Source organism: Maylandia zebra, linkage group LG19, assembly GCF_041146795.1.
Source record: "Maylandia zebra isolate NMK-2024a linkage group LG19, Mzebra_GT3a, whole genome shotgun sequence".
NCBI lineage: Eukaryota > Metazoa > Chordata > Actinopteri > Cichliformes > Cichlidae > Maylandia > Maylandia zebra.
The window spans coordinates 22560679-22574138 of NC_135185.1; the positions used below are offsets into that span (position 1 = coordinate 22560679).

The 13460-nt window shown below is 40.0% G+C and overlaps 1 protein-coding gene across 3 annotated transcripts in view; it reads left to right on the forward strand.

Moving 5' to 3' along the window:
* LOC101463970 (nardilysin) overlaps positions 1–13460 on the forward strand; it is a 31932-nt gene that overhangs the window by 1867 nt on the left and 16605 nt on the right. For all 3 annotated transcript variants that reach the window (XM_004540289.4, XM_012923118.3, XM_012923115.4), the window contains exons 4-13: positions 1953–2034; positions 3186–3339; positions 4347–4420; positions 4558–4653; positions 4846–4968; positions 6784–6841; positions 7521–7594; positions 8629–8698; positions 8936–9013; positions 9818–9938. In XM_004540289.4, the coding sequence (XP_004540346.1) occupies positions 1953–2034; positions 3186–3339; positions 4347–4420; positions 4558–4653; positions 4846–4968; positions 6784–6841; positions 7521–7594; positions 8629–8698; positions 8936–9013; positions 9818–9938 (930 nt within the window). The remainder of the gene's footprint in view (positions 1–1952; positions 2035–3185; positions 3340–4346; positions 4421–4557; positions 4654–4845; positions 4969–6783; positions 6842–7520; positions 7595–8628; positions 8699–8935; positions 9014–9817; positions 9939–13460) is intronic.

Here is a 13460-nt window from a genome sequence, read left to right on the forward strand (position 1 = left end):
ATGAAATACAGCCAGAGTTTCAAACATTTAGAGTTCAGGGTATGTGCTCAGGCTTGAGACTGCACTAAATGCTTTGTTTCAGACAGCTGTTTTTATATATGATCAGTGGCAGATCTAGAAAATGTTCCATGGTGGGGTAACGCAAAAGAGGTGCAAGAGATCTAGCAGTGTGGCACATACCTCTTCAGTGAAGCTTGTGAAAATCCCCTATAGGTAAATAGAGTCAACAAAATACTTTAAAAAACACACTTTAGTTCTATCATTATCTCTTCTAAGAAAATAAAGACAAGTTTGATTTTTTACAAGCTTTAAAGTAGAAAGACTTTGCTCACGCCCTGCAGTACTCACTGTCAAAACAATGGCAATATTGCACATTTAAAAAGTATTTTAATAACATAAAAGTTGGAGTGGATATCTCAACGCTCAGAAGCTCCACCCACCTTTCCTCAAACCTCCTTTTGCAGATACGAACCAATGACGAGAAAGTTGGCTTAAAGCTACAATGTTTAAAATCTCACCACTAGATGTCAGTAGATTGCAATCTACAGAATTTTGTTTTCTTTCCACTCCCGATTCAAGTGTATACTCTTAGCTACAGTGGCCGCTGTAAGACAGACAACCCTTGCTGGGGTTCATCTGCAGTGAGTATAGGGTGTCGGTCCTCTGTTTACCTCAGCTGTCAATATGCCAGGTGTCTACATCTATTTACTCTGGAGGAGGCTGTAAAACTTCGTGAAAGGAATCCGATACAAATCGATGAGTCAGTGAAGCTCCTGTTGGTCTCTGTTAGCTGCTATTAGCTGCTGTTAACTTTCTTTGAAGTGGCTCTAACTTTGTTGGATTGGGGCAGTTGACAAATAAACTGAGAATGTAATCAAAGTCTTTATCAAAGTGTGAGCTTTAGAAAACAAGACTAACGCTAGCTGGATGTTGTTGTTGACAGCATCTCTGTAGATGTGAGGTTCGCATGTCTAATCTGCTGATAATAAGTAATTGCGACAATATCGGAATGAATAAGCATGTTAATGCACTGTGTTAGGTTGGGTGTGTTAAATCCTTGACTTAATTTCAGGAGATGATCGAGGTGTTTCTTTGCTTTGTATTTTCACTTCTTGGTGAAGGCACGCCTTCTCAAATGATAAAAAATAGTTGTGATAGTTTAAATTTTGAGTCTGTAGGTGGAGAGATGAATGAATATTTGCCTTTATGACATGCAAATCCCTATGATTTCTCAATTCCTCTGCCTTTAGTAAACTACGTATGTGGCTGGTCTCTGAGCCATATACATATATGCGCTTATGCACCTCTATGCATTTAATCATTAGTTATTATTATTATTATTAATCTCTGGCTCTCGTCTACAGCTTGTCGTTGTCTTGTCTTCCTCCCCTCATGCCAACCAGTCATGGCAGATGGCTGCTCTACCCTGAGCATGATTATGCTGGATGTTTCTTCCTGTTAAAATTGAGTTTTTCCTTCCCACTGTCGCTAAAGCGCTTGCTCATAGGGGGTCATGTGATTGTTGGGGTTTTCTGTTTTCTCTGCATTGTTGTTGCGTCTTTACCTTACCTTATGCATCAGAGGTGTTATATGGGCTTGTTTCAGATGGTGGATGATTGGAGGGTCTCCACTAATGCCTAGTATTAGATCAATCAGAACTACACCAGTGCAGTAAGCATCAGGAGCTAACACTACTTTAAACATGTCTGTACCTGAAAGTTCTTTTCATATATTGCTTTTGGCATTTAAAAGATAAGATTAGTTTTTGATATTGTCAGCTAAGGCCATAAAACTATCAAACTCAACAATTTTGTTGCCTGCGTCTCAATACTTTATTACATTGGTTTCTGTCTTTATGGCCTTTTTTGGCAGCAAGATAAACAGAGTATCATTCAAGTTTTCCCTGAAGTGCAATGCCAGACTCAGATATGCCTCGATATCCTGTGTTTCAGTCTGCGGCAGCGTTGTGTGTTGGTGTGGGCAGCTTCAGTGACCCCAGCGATCTCCCCGGCCTAGCTCACTTTCTGGAACACAGTGAGTAATTAATCCAGTAGACAAGTATTGTCATCTTTTTTTTAAAAAAGTTTTCATTGTTCTTTAATTCAGTGGTTTCTCCGTCCCCAGATACATCCTCAGATATGTTTTCAATGTTTCCTATCACACATCCTAATTTTAAATGCATCCTTGTGTAGTTTGTTTTAATTATTTAGTGTGCCTCTTAGCCTTTTTTGTCTCGTTCAGTATCAGTTAACAATATGTGACATTTCCCAGAATATCCATCTCCAGAGGGACCAGATCTACCCACTGTGGGGCCACAGGGCAAAAAATTAGTTTTCAGGCTCTATTTGACCCACTTTTCTGCCTGCTCTCTGTGCATTATGCATCTAACTCATCACTTACAAATGCCCATTTACTACATAGAATGCATAATAATGTATCCCAAGATACAGTAAACAGCAAACAATCCAGCAAAGATTGTTGTATACCAGTTGCTTTTGAACATTTGCAGCTTTCTCCTACTGAATGTCCCTTTTTTTTAACTCCTATACATAATATAAGCAAAAATTAATGTATTCCTGCATAAGGAAAGTCTTAGAATGTGAGGTGCAAATAATTAATTTACTACCAACCAAGTGACGCTACACTGTTCGTGGGGTTTTGGGGCTCCTGGAAATCTGGGGCCTGTGGGTTAATGTCTGCCTTGCCTTGCTGGCAGATTAACTATGAGGAAGCAAGCAAGATATTTTTCAGTTGGGGGAAAAAAAAAAAGCTAGGCTTGCACAAAATGCCACATAACTTCAGAATTGCAATCCAATCTATTGATGCTACTGTCAGCAGAGAAATTGCTATCTGTCTCCTCTACCAATTGTGATTGTTGAACATTGTTTCCAAATGATCAAAGGAAACCTTTTCTCATGCTGTCACCAAATATTCCCGGCACTATTTAGAGTTATGTACGCGGCTTCATCTGAGACAGAGTTATCAAAATTCTATTAAAGCTGAGCCAGAAATGTGATGTGTTATTGTCTGCATTTGTCTCATTGTCCACATAAATAAGAAAACGACAAAAGACACATCGTGCAAGTAGCTTTAATAGATTATTTTCTTTGGATTCCTTTTTTTTTTTTGATGATTTGTAATCCCTTCTCTCTTTTCACCCTTACTGTGATTTCGTTGTCGCCTAGTGGTGTTCATGGGCAGTGAGAAGTATCCATCAGAAAACGGCTTTGATGCTTTCCTCAAGAAGCACGGTGGGAGCGACAATGCCTCCACGGACTGTGAGAGGACCATCTTCCAGTTTGACATTCAGAGGAAAAACTTCAAAGAGGCTCTTGACAGGTTAGGAGTCAGTTGGGCTTTTTCGTTTTTGGTTGTTATCTTATTTTTCGAGCAGTCATCCTTACGAGGTGGTGAGGATTTACAGGTAAACACAAGACAGAAACAAGAAAAAGGAGAATATAAACTCATATGAAGCAACGGAGACAAGTTAGAACAATTAACAATTAGTAACTAGACTGAAACCAAAGACTCATAGAGGCTATAAGGGAAAATCTATGGTCTAATCCAAACAGTAAGGCACTTAACATGCTAGAGCATAATTTACCAAAGGAAAGTTCTAGCAGACCTGATGATTATATTGTGAAAATGTGTGGCACGTTACAGGCATATTCCTTGTTAGCGCTCGCTTTTACTCTTCAGTCCTAATATTTTTGCTTTGTGGAAATAGCCACCGAGACATCATCCATGGGTTTGTGGACTCTACATTTTGAAACCTCACTATTGCAGTTTTGACTGCCGTTAAACCATTGTGTCCAAATATTGCCAGAAATGACCTTATTTTGATCAGAGGGTGGTTTGGCAAGTTATCAGCTAACCATATCAAATTTAGTTAGCAAGCTGAATTCATAAACTGAACGGGTGAATCAAAGAGACGCATTTACCTGGTAATTATAGTGGGAAGTAGGAGACGAAGGAAATGCTTTTGGACACTGCCAGTTTGAATTTAAATTATGTCTAAATCCTCTTTTAGTAATAACTTCAAACTTTAAAGTTACATTTAAACCACTGGTATGTCTGATGTCGCTCCATGTTTTAGTTAAATTATGGGTTTAGTTCAATCTAAACAGTGTGGATGTATAAAGTAAGTGATATGAAGTAAGAATAGTGAAACTTGGATGTCATATATTCAGATCTCAGAGGCCGATAGATGTAGTGTGGATCATGGTGTGCACTTGGATATATATTGGATGTTGTTTGTCATGTGCGTCCATCTACATCTAAATGTTTATGTCTGATCTGTGCTCTGTCTGCTTCTGAACATTACCACTTTGTCCTGTTGTTCTCAGGTGGGCACAGTTCTTCATCTGCCCCCTAATGATTCGGGATGCCATTGACAGGGAAGTGGAGGCTGTTGACAGTGGTGGGTCTTGGTGCCTATGTGCATCACTCCTGCATTCTGAGAAATTAATCCTGGTTCATATAAAGTGTTTTAGTGCATTTTCTGCATTTTTTTTGTCCCATCTTACCTTTTCCTGTGTCCCTCCGTCTGTCTATCAGAGTACCAGCTGGCTAAGCCATCTGACTCCCACAGGAAGGAGATGCTATTTGGCAGTCTGGCCAAACCTGGACACCCTATGGGCAAGTTCTGCTGGGGTGAGTTAGTAAAAACAACTGCTGGGACAAATAATACACGCAGGGCCTCCTTGGGGTATGTTCAGCAATAACAAACAGGAGAGCTGAAACCTGCACCAGTTTACCTGCCTTCTCATATCCCTGCATGTGTTAGGGCTCCTCTCTGTCATGTATTATGTTTGTCACTTGATTGTTAACTTGTCACAATACCAGGGAATGCGGAGACACTGAAGCAGGAGCCCAAAAGAATGAAGATCAATGTGTATAAGCGGCTGCGTGCCTTCTGGAAGAAATACTACTCTGCCCACTACATGACTCTGGCTGTGCAGTCAAAAGGTCAGGAAAAGCATTCCCATTTATTATGCATCAAGAACTAGCCGATTAGTAGATTGACAGAAATGTAATTTGTTTCAATAATTTCATACACCAAATGAACAGATTCATTGAAAAAGCAATCTGTGGATTAATCAAAAATTCAGACGATCATTATCTCAAATGAGGATCCACTTCATCCATATTCAGCCAACTGTAGATAATCATTCCCGAATCAGCTCGAATTGCTGTATTACTCAAAACAAAGTCACATGCAAAGTATCTAATGTATTTTCTTGGTTTCACAGAAAATATCACTCAGCTAATTAACTACAGCATACAAGTAAAATGATGAAGTGTTGACATTTGGTGCTGAGAAATGCCATCCTCATGAAACACTTACTCGCCCTCAGTAAAATTCACTCTTGTTGCACCTCTTTTGTTGTCTAAGATTCTGCCAGTGTAGAGGGATGCAAAGGTGTTATAGTAGATCGCTAATTGGAGTAAAACAACCGGAAATATTTATAACCATCATTTCTGTTGGAAAATGATGAAGCATCAAACTGCTGATGATTGCAAACACCTTTCCTTGCAAGGTTTTATAATATAGGTTTTATAATATTCATAAAATTGCACCTTTTTTTCTCTTTGCTCGCTTCAATTTTTTGTTCACCTCTAGCGCTTTGACTTGCTTGGTGCAGTAATATATGTCTGCACCTGTGTGCATTAGGTCATTATGATGTCACTACATTGCACTAATCATTCTGGTTGTGTTCAGAGGTGAAATTAACCTCAGGCATCTGACCGGAGAGTGCGGTTAAACTTTTTCAACCTATAGGCCAAAGGATTTTTGCTTATAATATCGATCAGTGTTGCCTGAAAAAGCTGTTTTTAGGAGCTTCCATATCAGCAAGGGGAAACATCTGTTTTGAAGCCCAGCTGAACAATCCTACCTGGTTTTTACATCATGTTTCATTAAAGAGTCCATCCATGCATCTATTTTCTCGACTGCTTGTCTGGTTCAGAGTCACGGGGGAGTTGGTGCTCATCCTAGCTGTCATAGGGCGAGGTTGTCAGCCTGTTGCAGGGCCAACACAGAGAAACAGACGACCATCCATGCTCAAATTCAAACCTACAACCAATTTAGAATCACCAGTTAACAAGCATGTCTTTGGACTGTGTGAGGAAGCCAGAGTACCCGGAGAGAACTCATAGAAGCGTAGAGAGCACAGAAAGGCCCCAGCTGGCTGGCAAATTCGAACCAGTAACCATATTGCTGTGAGGCAACAGTGTGGACTGACTGTTGACTTGGCACAAAAGAAGGGATAAAGAATAAAGAAGAACATTGTAAACAATTGCTCCTTTGTTATTGAATTAAAATTATGTACTCTAGTCTTGAAAAACAACTTTGACTTCCATTTAGTAATTTGAAACATGCATAGGAAAAAGCTGTCACAATTAAATTAACCATGCTATACATTAAAATGTTTGTAAAAAAAGGCTGCAATGCAAAATACAAAAGCTGCATCTCATTATACAATAATGTAAAAGCTCTAAATGTAGGCTTTTAGTTTGTTTGCATTAGCAATAATTAAAAAGGAAGAAGGCTCTACCTTATTTAGTTGGAAACACAGAAATTCGTGAATTTTCATTTACATTTTAGCATTAAATTAAAGCATGTAAAGCCACACTGTAACATAGTTTCTTTTAAAGCAAGCATTTTAGTATGTATCGTTACTGCACTGACTTCTCCCCAAATCTAAGTGGTTGTTTTCAGCCAGAATAATTGAAACGCACTCAAACTCTAATTTATCCTCCTTCACTCACTGCGTCCTTTAGAGAAGCTGGACACTCTGGAGGAGTGGGTCAGAGAGATCTTCAGCAAGGTGCCTAACAAGTGAGTATTCAAGAAGAGGCTCTCAGTTGCTGTGTTGAGAAGCTGGCGCTATATAGATTGAGTCTCAATATCCTTTGCTCAAATGTAAATGTCAAGCCTTTTTACCATCTCTTTCTCCGCTTTCTTCATCTCAGATGCTTTTTTTCTTCTTCAAAATGATGCACCTGGAAGGGATCTCTTCTCCCTAAAGCAGAGCTGAGCTGAATTAGTGTTTTTTTTTATTTTATGTTTGTGTTTTTTTGCTGCACCGCTTCCGTATGCTTTATGAGTCATTGCAGAACCTTTTTTTAGTGAATCAGAGTCACTGTTACACACATAAAAAGCACATAACCTCCAGTTTTTAAGGCTTTCATTTCAATTAAAGGATTACATTTCCACATACTCACATCTATCCTTGTAAAATTGCCTGAAGTGACTTTAACTTCTTTAGATGAACTAAATTAATTTTCATCAAGCTTTAAATGAATGAAAGGATTTTATAGCTCTGCCTGACAGAAATAATGTGCTATTACTTCCCCGATTGTGTAAACAGTAATTGGAGACATCCATCCTCAATCTTATACTTGAAACCTTTTCCAGTAACTGTTTTCTATGTTACTTAAAACATAAGGGTGGGTTGAAGTCGCTTTAATTACGTCTTGGAACTGTTTAAGTGATGGTATTGTTTTTGTGTTTGTAGTGGTTTGCCCAAGCCAGATTTCTCTGATATGGTGGATCCTTTTGACACAACGGCTTTCAGCAAGCTCTACAGAGGTACTGATACACCTTACCGGATATCTCTAAGCACATCTGGTGTACTGCAGGTTCCCACATATAAATAAGCCCTAACAGGTTATGTAAGTAGTGGTTCTCAAAGTTGGACCTTTGGGTCCTCCATAGATCAATGACTTGTAGCCCGGGGTCTCCAGAGTAGTTTGTCATCATTAATAAAAACATACTGTCTCATTTAAAATCTCATATCCAGTTTCAGACCATTTATTTAGAACAAGCACATTGGATCCATTACTGCCTTCTACATTTGGGCCAGTAGAAGCCCTGACATGATCGGGACACATCCTGTGAAATCCTTTGCTTCTCTGCTTATTAGCCAACTGGCTAGTTATTGAGCACAAAGAAATAATTCACTTCACATCTTGAAGTGACACTAATCCCAAAACAGCTTTCACTCAGTCCCTGTGATGATGCATTTATAATGAGTCCGGATGTATTCAAAAGAGCCACTGAGGACCAGAATGTGTAATATGTCAGCTGAGACGAGTTACTCGAGGCTGTCAAGCTGATTCAAATTGCAGTTTTAAAGGGGACTTGTTGTTCTCATTTCCAGCTCCATATTTTTATTCATGGACTCTGCTAAAGTAGTTTTTCACATAGTTAAAACTGAAAAAGAGTAGAATGTACAAATATTTTTTATTGTGTACAGGGACTTGTTGCTGATGCTCAGTTTATCCACTTTCTTAGACAAGCAATTTTGATGACATTAATGGGGTTATCATTTATCACTGACATACAGACCCAAGAATAGTGGAAACGGAGTGTTCTAGATGGCTGAACAGTTGGGAGTAATTGGCAGAGTTTAATGTTAGCATACGAAAATAAGAGCATGCAAAATAGGCTGCCTTTATGCAGTTTTATTTAAAATATATGTAACAGAAAGAGGAAAGAGCTCTGAATCAAAAAATCAGTGGTTCCATTTGCTTTTTCTGTTGATGTCAGGTTTACTTCTCCAGGCCAAGTGTCCGTTTGATTCAGGTGCTTGATGGTGTTTCTCCACCTGTTTGCATTCACAGTTGTCCCCGTCGGGAAAGTTCATGCACTGAATATCACCTGGGCTCTTCCTCCTCAGGAGAAATACTACAGGTGAGCGCCATGCAGAACATATACAACAAATATAGAGTCACACAATGCTCTCCATCTCTTGAGAGAAATTTCATCAAATTCTTTTGTTTTGTTTTTTCCCCACGCATGCATTTGATTTGCATTGATGTCTCTTTATATAAATATAGAATTGGGTCAGTCAAAAGATACCATGCTTTTCCCCTGATTGTAGATGGATTGCATCAATGTTTTTTTGTTTCTACTTTTCATTTTCGTCAGAGTGAAGCCTCTCCACTACATCTCTTGGCTGATTGGCCATGAAGGCACAGGAAGCATCCTCTCAGTGCTTAGGAAGAAGTGAGTGTTATTGCTTCTGTCTGTTTGTTTTTCTGATTTGAGGGCACTCCAAAACCCAATTAAAAGCTCTTCAATTTGCTGGGTATACATGAGCTTTTTTCCCCGCTCTGCGCCAGCCCTGTGTGTTTGAGCCCAATCTTCATACTATACACTTTGCCATCCCACTTGACAATGTGATTCATACGTTCTCATCTCTGGATATGGCTGTACAAGTGCATTTCAGCCTCTTGTTGCTAAGTGGTGAAGTGATTTACCAAACCTTGTGTCATCCCACGTTACCAAGAGCCCATCCAATGCTCCCTTTACCATCAGCACCACTTGGATAGTGTAAAAGAATGCTCCTATTTAGTGTTTATAATCCTTTCAATTGTTGATAAATGACAACAGTGAAATTTGAGTGTACTTTGACTTAATTCCCAAACTGCAAAGGCAGTGGAGTGGTTGTTTTTATTGAATTCAGACAATCCTAGCAAAAAGGGCCAAGAGACGGGTTTGAAAATGGGAACATGTTGTCCTGCTCTGTCAGATTTGGAAATGATCTCTATGTCCGTCTGTAGAACATTACTGATCAGAGGCCTCAAATTATCATACCATGTTCTTGCTGATTATTTACCGTTGATAAATCCATTAGAAATACGCCAGTAGAAAGTGAAGTGTTTGCAGCCAGGAGTCATCAAGTGACATGTCTTGAATGCCCTCTATTTATTGTTCATTCATTTTACCGCATACAACAGTGAGTAATTCTTTAGTCGAAGGCCTATTTGTGGTCATTTATTGTTATGTTTCTATGTTGCATTTTCAAAGGTGCTGGGCTGTGGCTTTGTTTGGAGGAAACAGTGAAACTGGCTTTGACCAAAACACCACCTACTCCATCTTTTCAATCTCCATCACCCTAACTGATGAGGGTTTCCAAAACTTCTACAAGGTAAAGAAAACTCTTAACATTTGTTATTTCCTCTGCATTTCTTTCAAAATAAAAAGGAAAAAAACCTTGGAACTGGGCAAATTAAATTAATCAGCGGTTTAAGCATCAATCTCCCACGCAAGGTTTATTATTAATTGTCATATCATAAAGAGTCAGGTTTTCTTCATTATTAAGATACTGGAAGTAGCTGGCATACAACAGTTAAGGTCAAGGAAGCACTGTGCGTCAGTTGCTATGGCAACTCTTGTATTTAACACAAAGGCAGTGCCTGATAATTTGACAAGAGGACCATTTCGTACTCTTAAGTATGCAATGGAAAAATATCCTGTTCACTGTTACTGAGGTAATTTCCGTATAAATACTTAAACAACCTCAAGAATATTGTTTATTTGGATCAATAGCAGAATAACCTCTCAATTCACTGACAAACTCACAAGAGTTTTATGGATAATAATATGAAATGAAGTGAAGTGTAAGAGTTAGTGATATATTTCTGGTGGTACACCTGAACAAGTCGATCAACTACACAATCCAGTCAGTTACTGAGGTTCAACAGAAGGTAGTAATGGAAGTACTACACACGACTTTTGTTTTTCCTTGCTGTCAGATTAGGTTTAGACATTTTTCAGTCTTCTGTTTTTTTTGTGGGAAGACTAACAATGGAATTAGGAATATGTAATACCAGTGTACTAAAGTATGTATATCGTTTTGTTAAGGGCCAGTAACTAAGTGCATAATCATGATGATCTGGATCTGGGAACACCTTCAGTTAGTTTGCCCTATGGCGACAAAAGCTTACTTTTGAGGGATATCCAGACAAGACTTTCCTGTTGACTTGTTGCTTATTATAAATGGTGAAAAGGCCAATATAAAGCTTTTGTGAAACAATAGTTAATGGTTTCAAGATTTCCTTTTCAGCAGATAAAGTCCTTTTGAACTTCATATGAACTGCTTATCTACAAAGGCTGCTTAAACATTGTTGGTCAATGGAATTTTAACTACAAAGGGAAACCTTACAACCTTCAAAAGTCTTATCACTCACTTGGTTATATACCTATGCGGACTTTGGCTTATATAGATTAGCTTTTTTTTCTCGTCTTTAAAAAATTGTTCTTTAAATAAAATGACTTGATTAGAGGGATCAGCAGACTCGAGGTGGATGACACTAAAGTGTGTCAAGCTTGACATCAAAATTACAGTGTGCCATTGGATTACCAGTGACATGTCTCCCACTTCTGAGTGTGGACGCTTCATCTCTTTGCTCTCTAAATGCTTTGCTTCTTTTATTGATTTTTACCGATTTTTATGCTGATTTTTTCCCTTTTTCCATATGAGCTTACCTGCGATAGCTTCTGGACACTTATAGATCATTAGGACTAAAGTGTTCTTAACAGAAACAGCAACATTTTTATAGTTACCTTATCCTCAGCGCTCCGTGTGTCTGTGGCCTAGACACAGCTGAAGCCTGATTACAGCGTCTGGGCACCGAGCAGCCTCGATAGCCTAGAAAGGTGCTAACCGCTAGGCTAACTAGCAACAAGATGCCTTCCCTCTCCACAGATGACTACCACAGCCTCCTGCAGAAGATTGCAGCACTGGAGACAAAAATTCATCGCTTAGAAGTAAACGTGGAGGTAAATGGACTGTGTGGAAATGAAACAACCTTGCCTTTGACTCAAAACAATAGCGATGAGCAAGCTAGCACACAGCTAAGGAGCACAGATAACATGACCAAGAAAGTAGACTTTGTGCACTATTATAAATCCTCAAGCGATAATCCCCCCTTGGACTGTCTTGGTGCAAAACCAAGACATAAATCATGTCTCCTGGAAGGGGGAGGACGTACCACAGGCAGGGCACAGTGAGCTGAAATCTCTGAAACCGACTGGCCTTCACTTCCTACGAGACAGAGAAGCTCTTCTACCCCTGTATACGAGAGGAAACAGGACTGGACAACCGTGAATAGGAAGGTTAACAACAAACCCAACTGAATGTGAAACTGCAGAACAGATTTGCTCCACTATCAAAGGACCCTGGATCTATATCGGACAACCATCCATCTAAAAGTAGCGAAGTAAGGCCTGAAAATCCACGGGGAAAGCTAAAGGCTAGGCCTGAAACGCTGATTGTGGGTGACTCTGCTGTAAAGGATGTACAAAGCATGTGCGGTAAGAACACTAAAGTCCTCTGCTTTCCTAACGATATGGTCAACATCCTGAAGGAGAGAATTCTTCAAATTGCAGATGAATATCCAACTGTGACAAACATTGTCCTGCATACAGGGTCAAACGATGTGTCCAAACAACAATCGGAGGTTCTGAAACTGGACTTTATTGGATTATTAAACACTGTAAACTCTCTGAATGCAGCTGTATTCATCAGTGGACCTGTACCGCCGGTCAGAGGAGGAGACGAGAGATTCAGCAGGCTGTTTACACTGAATAAATGGCTTATATCAGCATGTGCTGACCACTCAGTGCATTTTATCAACAACTTTAATATTTTTTGGGAACGCAGGCATCTGTTTAAAGCAAATGGATTTAATTTTAACAAGTCAGGGGTGAAACTGTTCACCTTCAACTTGTTTTATTCCATACGTCATCCATCTGTGCTTGGAGCCAAGGCTGAGATAAACGAGGAGTTATCTCATAAAGAAGAACAAACAGTACTCCAAGAACAGACAAAGCCCAGCAGAAACCTTGAGGAGGAGCTCCATCTGCCCCCACCCGGGAAGAGCCTCAGAAAGGAGAGACATCTGAGGCAAGAAGAGGCAAGAAGAGGGGTCCCTATTTGCCTCCAACTCTCTCAACAACACCAACGACCAGGACCAGGATCTTCCCCAGTCCCCCAAACCCCTGACAGGCCATCACCCCCATCACCCTCCTCCCCCTCCCTTTCTCCCTCCTCCCCACACCTGAAATTCACTGAAGAGATGATGGAGCGGGTCAATGCTGGGCTCAGATCTACCCCCCGGCCCAATCCCTCTTTGTCCCCCATAAACCCCCCACCAAAGCAGCCAAAGGTTCGCCACCGAGCCCCACCCTCAACAGAGCAATCGAAGTCACATTGCCCAGCCTCGCCCCCCTTAGTTCCTCCTTACCACCTTCATGCTTTGTCTCCGCAGTCTGATGTGTGATGTGTGGAGGGTCCGGGCTGCGAGGATTATGGCAGTGGTGACTTTTCCCAGGAGAAGCTGGGACCCTGTTTACTAGAAGGTTTTAAAATTTCTGTACTTTTAGGTGACAGAAGGAGACATGTGGCCTGGTCAAAACACAGAGAGCTGCACTCTAAAAGATCTTTAAACATAGTAAACATACCTTGTGTGCCACAGACTGCTCCCAAACACGAGGGGACAAGTAATGCCTCTAAAACACTTAAGTTGGCTTTATTAAACGTTAGATCTCTAGCTGGGAAAACATTTTTAATTAATGATTTAATCACTGAGCACAGCCTTGATTTTATGTTTTTAACTGAAACTTGGTTGGACCAAAGTAACAGTGGAGCTGTTCTCATCGAGACGAC